General features: G+C 58.1%; 1 protein-coding gene across 1 annotated transcript in view; it reads left to right on the top strand.

Annotated features, from left to right (window-relative positions):
* Positions 1-237: 237 nt before the first annotated feature.
* The window catches only part of LOC309543557 (transcription initiation factor TFIID subunit 1-like), a 105,109-nt gene continuing 97,360 nt past the window's right edge, over positions 238-7,986 (top strand). The window contains exons 1-2 of the mRNA XM_082276029.1: positions 238-413; positions 2,588-2,705. Coding sequence (XP_082132155.1) covers positions 306-413; positions 2,588-2,705 — 226 coding nt within the window. The 5' untranslated portion in view covers positions 238-305. The remainder of the gene's footprint in view (positions 414-2,587; positions 2,706-7,986) is intronic.

The raw sequence follows: 7,986 nt of genomic DNA, 5'->3' as shown, positions 1-7,986 counted from the left end.
TCTCCTCTCCCTAAGGGCCCCTCTCCATCTCTCCTCCTCCTGTCTCTAGGGGCCCCTCTCCATCTCTCCTCCCCTAGGGGCCCCTCTCCATCTCCTCTCTCTAGGGGCCCCTCTCCATCTCCTCTCTCTAGGGGCCCCTCTCCATCTCTCCTCTCTCTAGGGGTCCCGTCTTCGTCTCTCCCCTCCGGTGTACATTGTCAGACGGTCCCTGGTATTCCGGAAGCGGAAGTGTGTTGGTGTTGCAGAGTTGCGGTTCCCCGCTCGGTAGTTCCGGTGTGGGAGGTTCCGGTGTTGGTCGGTCGGGGATGTCGGACTCGGAGAGTGATGAGGAGAGGCCGTTCCCTCTGGCCGGGTTCCTGTTCGGGAATATTAATGAGGACGGACAGCTGGAGGATGACTGTGTGCTGGACAAGGTGAGGGGGGGGGTCTTCCTACCCCCATACCTGCCCCCTCCTGGTCTACTCTCCCCCCTATACCTACCCCCTCCTGGTTTACTTCCCCCCCCTAGTCTCCTCTCCACCCTATACCTGCCCCCCCTATACATACCCCCTCCTGGTCTCCTCCCCTCATACCTTCCCTCCCTGGTCTCCTATCCCCCACAGTGCCCTCCCATACCCCCCCCCCCCCAGATGGAAATAATATAATAATGTATCCAGAGACAGGAAGGGAATACATTGTATCAATAATCCGATCACTCATACCTCTATTTCCCATAGACAACCTCTGGATATGACGCTGAGCACAGCACTCCATGGTGAGGCCTGTTCTGAGTGGAACCTGTCCTGGTAAATCGCTGTATGGTTTTGGCCACCGTGCTGCAGCTCAGTTTCAGGGTCTTGGCAATCTTCTTATAGCCTAGGCCATCTTTATGTAGAGCAACAATTCTTTTTTTCAGATCCTCAGAGAGTTCTTTGCCATGAGGTGCCATGTTGAACTTCCAGTGACCAGTATGAGAGAGTGAGAGCGATAACACCAAATGTAACACACCTCCCCCCATTCACACCTGAGACCTTGTAACACTAACGAGTCACATGACACCGGGGAGGGAAAATGTTATATACTTTGTATACACTGTCAGATCATTTCCCCCATCTGTGTGCCATTGGGGAGATTTTCCTTCACTTCCTGTCCCATAGCCAAACAGGAAGTGAGAGGAAATCTCTGCAAATTAAAGGAAGTCCCTTGCCCCCCCCCCCCCCAGGTCCACAGAATTTGTGTCCCCATTGGAAGATTTCCCCTCTATTACATTTCTGGGGACCTAAAATTTGGGATTTTCTTTTACTTTCACTGATAATGGTAATCAGGACACATAGAGGGGGGGGGGGGCACAGACAGCAATAAAAACTGACAGGGGTCCCTCCATCCAAAAAATGTTTTGCCTTCAGTTATACTTTAAATGAAGAAGCTGATTGGCTCCCATGCACAGTTTTAGAACCCCCCCCCCTCCCCCACCATATAGTGTATAAATGTAAAGTCTGATCTTAGATCAATGCACTCCATTTACTGTAACACCCCCCCCCCCCCCCCCATACTGACACTGATCACCCCTGGGATCTCTCAGAATCAGCGACACAACCAATCACACGGCTCCCCAGTGTTTCCTCACTCACAGCACAGATTTCCTTTCTATAACATCAGCATTGTAATAACAATACCAACAACACTCATCACTGACCGCCCAATGGAAGATTAGTGGAGAGCGCTGCCTGTCTGCTGGCCGACTCCTCTCACAACTTCCTGCATTCCCAGCATGCTTTGCAGCTTCTCCCCCATCTCCAAGGACTACAGATCCCATGGTCCCTTGCTGACTCTGCCTCCTGAAACTCCTCCCCTTTAGAAGGCGGGCTCTGAGATATGTGACAAAGCAGGGCATCCTCACTGGATATAGTGACTCCGGGCCCCAGAATTCCTAGAAGGAGGAGTGTGGGGTCATCATAGAGTGATGGGAGGAGACTGGAGATGATTGGAGGACGATGCGGGGGTGAAGATATCATTAGAAATGGTGACCAAATATACACTCAGAGAGGAAGATACACCGAACTCTCACTATTCCTACAAATACCCCCCCCCCCCCCATATAGAAAAAGTGTGCACTCTGATACCGCAGCTCCCCTGTCAGTGAGTGACGGCTGCAGGGGAGAGGAGGGAGCGCCGGTAACAGCTGGGCTATGGGGTCCTATGGGTGACAGCACGGCTCCGGAAATTCCCAGACATTGCTGAGCGCCCCCTGAGCCGGAGCTGCAGATCACATGACCAGAGGACAAAGGTAAGTAGACAGATCTGTACCCAGGGTAGGTGGGAGGAGAGGGGAGAGCCAACCTGGGGGCACCCTAGAATATATGGATGATGTTTATATGTACAGTAGGTAGGTATATATATATACTATGTACAGTAGGTAGGTCGATATATACTATGTACAGTAGGTAGGTCGATATATACTATGTACAGTAGGTATGTGTACAGTAGGTAGGTATGTATACTGTAGGTATGTATACTGTAAGTAAATATGTATACTGTAGGTAGGTATACAGTAGGTAAGTACTATGTATATCCCTGGTACTCACCTCCATGTTCTTTCCTCTCTCAGGAGTCGAAGAAGCACCTGGCAGGTTTGGGGTCGCTGGGTCTGGGCAGTTTTATCACAGAGATCACCAACAGTGTGGATGACGCTGCAGAGACAGACGGGGTCAGCCTGGACGATGATGGTAAGGAGGACTCCTCCCCCTCTGTGCAGACCCCTCCCCCTCTGTGCAGACCCCTCCCCCTCTGTACAGACTCCCCCCCTCTGTACAGACCCCCCCCCCCCTCTGTACAGACCCCCCCCCCCTCTGTACAGACTCCTTCCCCCCTCTGTACAGACTCCTTCCCCCCTCTGTACAGACTCCTTCCCCCCTCTATACAGACTCCTCCCCCCTCTGTACAGACTCCTTCCCCCCTCTGTACAGACTCCTTCCCCCCTCTGTACAGACTCCTTCCCCCCTCTATACAGACTCCTCCCCCCTCTGTACAGACTCCTTCCCCCCTCTGTACAGACTCCTTCCCCCCTCTGTACAGACTCCTTCCCCCCTCTATACAGACTCCTCCCCCCTCTGTACAGACTCCTTCCCCCCTCTGTACAGACTCCTTCCCCCCTCTGTACAGACTCCTTCCCCCCTCTGTACAGACTCCTTCCCCCCTCTGTACAGACTCCTTCCCCCCTCTGTACAGACTCCTCCCCCCCTCTGTACAGACTCCTCCCCCCCTCTGTACAGACTCCTCCCCCCCTCTGTACAGACTCCTCCCCCCCTCTGTACAGACTCCTTCCCCCCTCTGTACAGACTCCTTCCCCCCTCTGTACAGACTCCTTCCCCCCTCTGTACAGACTCCTTCCCCCCTCTGTACAGACTCCTCCCCCCTCTGTACAGACTCCTCCCCCCTCTGTACAGACTCCTCCCCCCCTCTGTACAGACTCCTCCCCACCTCTGTACAGACTCCTTCCCCCCCTCTGTACAGACTCCTTCCCCCCCCTGTACAGACTCCTCCCCCCCTCTGTACAGACTCCTTCCCCCCTCTGTACAGACTCCTTCCCCCCTCTGTACAGACTCCTTCCCCCCTCTGTACAGACTCCTTCCCCCCTCTGTACAGACTCCTTCCCCCCTCTATACAGACTCCTCCCCCCTCTGTACAGACTCCTTCCCCCCTCTGTACAGACTCCTTCCCCCCTCTGTACAGACTCCTTCCCCCCTCTGTACAGACTCCTTCCCCCCTCTGTACAGACTCCTCCCCCCCTCTGTACAGACTCCTCCCCCCCTCTGTACAGACTCCTCCCCCCCTCTGTACAGACTCCTCCCCCCCTCTGTACAGACTCCTTCCCCCCTCTGTACAGACTCCTTCCCCCCTCTGTACAGACTCCTTCCCCCCTCTGTACAGACTCCTTCCCCCCTCTGTACAGACTCCTCCCCCCTCTGTACAGACTCCTCCCCCCCTCTGTACAGACTCCTCCCCACCTCTGTACAGACTCCTTCCCCCCCTCTGTACAGACTCCTTCCCCCCCCTGTACAGACTCCTCCCCCCCTCTGTACAGACTCCTTCCCCCCTCTGTACAGACTCCTTCCCCCCTCTGTACAGACTCCTCCCCCCCTCTGTACAGACTCCTCCCCCCTCTGTACAGACTCCTCCCCCCTCTGTACAGACTCCTCCCCCCTCTGTACAGACTCCTTCCCCCCTCTGTACAGACTCCTCCCCCCTCTGTACAGACTCCTCCCCCCTCTGTACAGACTCCTCCCCACCTCTGTACAGACTCCTTCCCCCCCTCTGTACAGCCTCCTTCCCCCCCCTGTACAGACTCCTCCCCCCCTCTGTACAGACTCCTTCCCCCCTCTGTACAGACTCCTTCCCCCCTCTGTACAGACTCCTCCCCCCCTCTGTACAGACTCCTCCCCCCCTCTGTACAGACTCCTCCCCCCCTCTGTACAGACTCCTTCCCCCCTCTGTACAGACTCCTCCCCCCCTCTGTACAGACTCCTCCCCCCTCTGTACAGACTCCTCCCCCCCTCTGTACAGACTCCTCCCCCCTCTGTACAGACTCCTTCCCCCCTCTGTACAGACTCCTTCCCCCCTCTGTACAGACTCCTCCCCCCCTCTGTACAGACTCCTTCCCCCCTCTGTACAGACTCCTTCCCCCCTCTGTACAGACTCCTTCCCCCCTCTGTACAGACTCCTCCCCCCCTCTGTACAGACTCCTCCCCCCCTCTGTACAGACTCCTTCCCCCCCTCTGTACAGACTCCTTCCCCCCCTCTGTACAGACTCCTCCCCCCCTCTGTACAGACTTCTTCCCCCCCTCTGTACAGACTCCTTCCCCCCCTCTGTACAGACTCCTTCCCCCCCTCTGTACAGACTCCTCCCCCCCTCTGTACAGACTCCTTCCCCCCTCTGTACAGACTCCTTCCCCCCTCTGTACAGACTCCTTCCCCCCTCTGTACAGACTCCTCCCCCCCTCTGTACAGACTCCTCCCCCCCTCTGTACAGACTCCTCCCCCCCTCTGTACAGACTCCTTCCCCCCCTCTGTACAGACTCCTTCCCCCCCCTGTACAGACTCCTCCCCCCTCTGTACAGACTCCTTCCCCCCTCTGTACAGACTCCTTCCCCCCTCTGTACAGACTCCTCCCCCCCTCTGTACAGACTCCTCCCCCCCTCTGTACAGACTCCTCCCCCCCTCTGTACAGACTCCTCCCCCCCTCTGTACAGACTCCTTCCCCCCTCTGTACAGACTCCTCCCCCCCTCTGTACAGACTCCTCCCCCTCTGTACAGACTCCTCCCCCCCTCTGTACAGACTCCTCCCCCCCTCTGTACAGACTCCTCCCCCCTCTGTACAGACTCCTCCCCCCTCTGTACAGACTCCTTCCCCCCTCTGTACAGACTCCTCCCCCCCTCTGTACAGACTCCTTCCCCCCTCTGTACAGACTCCTCCCCCCCTCTGTACAGACTCCTTCCCCCCTCTGTACAGACTCCTTCCCCCCTCTGTACAGACTCCTTCCCCCCTCTGTACAGACTCCTCCCCCCCTCTGTACAGACTCCTCCCCCCCTCTGTACAGACTCCTTCCCCCCCTCTGTACAGACTCCTTCCCCCCCTCTGTACAGACTCCTCCCCCCCTCTGTACAGACTCCTTCCCCCCCTCTGTACAGACTCCTTCCCCCCCTCTGTACAGACTCCTTCCCCCCCTCTGTACAGACTCCTTCCCCCCCTCTGTACAGACTCCTTCCCCCCCTCTGTACAGACTCCTTCCCCCCCTCTGTACAGGCTCCTTCCCCCCCTCTGTACAGGCTCCTTCCCCCCCTCTGTACAGACTCCTTCCCCCCCTCTGTACAGACTCCTCCTCCCCCCTCTGTACAGACTCCTCTCCCCCCCCCCTGTACAGACTCCTCTCCCCCCCCCCTGTACACACTCCTTCCCCCCCCCTGTACACACTCCTTCCCCCCCCCTGTACACACTCCTTCCCCCCCCCTGTACACACTCCTTCCCCCCCTCTGTACACACTCCTCTCCCCTCTGTACACACTCCTCTCCCCTCTGTACACACTCCTCCCCCCCCCTGTACACACTCCTCTCCCCCCCCCCCTGTACACACTCCTTCCCCCCCCCCTGTACACACTCCTTCCCCCCCCCCCTGTACACACTCCTTCCCCCCCCCTGTACACACTCCTTCCCCCCCCCCTGTACACACTCCTTCCCCCCCTCTGTACACACTCCTCTCCCCTCTGTACACACTCCTCTCCCCTCTGTACACACTCCTCCCCCCCCCCCCCTGTACACACTCCTCTCCCCTCTGTACACACTCCTTCCCCCCCCCCCTGTACACACTCCTTCCCCCCCCTGTACACACTCCTTCCCCCCCCCTGTACACACTCCTTCCCCCCCCCCTGTACACACTCCTTCCCCCCCCCCTGTACACACTCCTTCCCCCCCCCCCCCCTGTACACACTCCTCTCCCCTCTGTACACACTCCTCTCCCCTCTGTACACACTCCTCTCCCCTCTGTACACACTCCTCCCCCCCCCCTGTACACACTCCTCTCCCCTCTGTACACACTCCTCTCCCCTCTGTACACACTCCTCTCCCCTCTGTACACACTCCTCTCCCCCCCCCTGTACACACTCCTCTCCCCCCCCCTGTACACACTCCTCTCCCCCCCCCCCCCTGTACACACTCCTTCCCCCCCCCCTGTACACACTCCTTCCCCCCCCCCTGTACACACTCCTTCCCCCCCTCTGTACACACTCCTTCCCCCCCTCTGTACACACTCCTCTCCCCTCTGTACACACTCCTCTCCCCTCTGTACACACTCCTCTCCCCCCCCCTGTACACACTCCTCTCCCCCCCCCTGTACACACTCCTCTCCCCCCCCCCCCCCTGTACACACTCCTTCCCCCCCCCTGTACACACTCCTTCCCCCCCTCTGTACACACTCCTCTCCCCTCTGTACACACTCCTCTCCCCTCTGTACACACTCCTTCCCCCCCCCCTGTACACACTCCTTCCCCCCTCTGTACACACTCCTCTCCCCTCTGTACACACTCCCCCCCCCCCCCCTGTACACACTCCTCTCCCCTCTGTACACACTCCTTCCCCCCCCTGTACACACTCCTTCCCCCCCCTGTACACACTCCTTCCCCCCCCCCCCTGTACACACTCCTTCCCCCCCCCCCTGTACACACTCCTCTCCCCTCTGTACACACTCCTCTCCCCTCTGTACACACTCCTCTCCCCTCTGTACACACTCCTTCCCCCCCCCCTGTACACACTCCTTCCCCCCCCCCTGTACACACTCCTTCCCCCCCCCTGTACACACTCCTTCCCCCCCCTGTACACACTCCTTCCCCCCCCCTGTACACACTCCTTCCCCCCCCCTGTACACACTCCTTCCCCCCCCCTGTACACACTCCTCTCCCCTCTGTACACACTCCTCTCCCCTCTGTACACACTCCTCCCCTGAGAGCCGAGCGATCAAACACGGCTGATCACTCAGTTCTCACAGCTCCCCAAGCAGACAGCTGGTGACTGTCAGGGACTGGCTCTTTGCTCTGCACCTTCCCCCCCGGGTTGTGGAGGAGAGGGCGGGAGCAGCTGGCTGAGGCTCTCAGCAACTCACTGAGCCGGATGCTGGTCTAAACGTGTGGGCGAACTCCAACCATATGGTTGTGATCCTTCTGCAGACTGGACCACCTCAGTGACATCAGCCGACAGCGGGATTCAGCCCACTGTACTGAAAACAGGTCATATGGCGGGTAGCTGGACGGGTCGCAGTGATTGTCTTTGTCTCGTATGGCGGGTAGCTGGATGGGTCCCAGTGATTGTCTTTGTCTTGTATGGTGGGTAGCTGGACGGGTCCCAGTGATTGTCTTTGTCTCGTATGGTGGGTAGATGGACGGGTCCCAGTGATTGTCTTTGTCTCGTATGGCGGGTAGCTGGATGGGTCCCAGTAACTGTCTTTGTCTCGTATGGCGG

Source organism: Pelophylax lessonae (genome assembly GCF_965119305.1).
Source record: "Pelophylax lessonae genome assembly, contig: HAP1_SCAFFOLD_204, whole genome shotgun sequence".
In the NCBI taxonomy this organism is placed as follows: Eukaryota; Metazoa; Chordata; class Amphibia; order Anura; family Ranidae; genus Pelophylax; species Pelophylax lessonae.
Note: the sequence above shows the minus strand (reverse complement) of the source record. Positions and strands in the feature narration are given on the sequence as shown.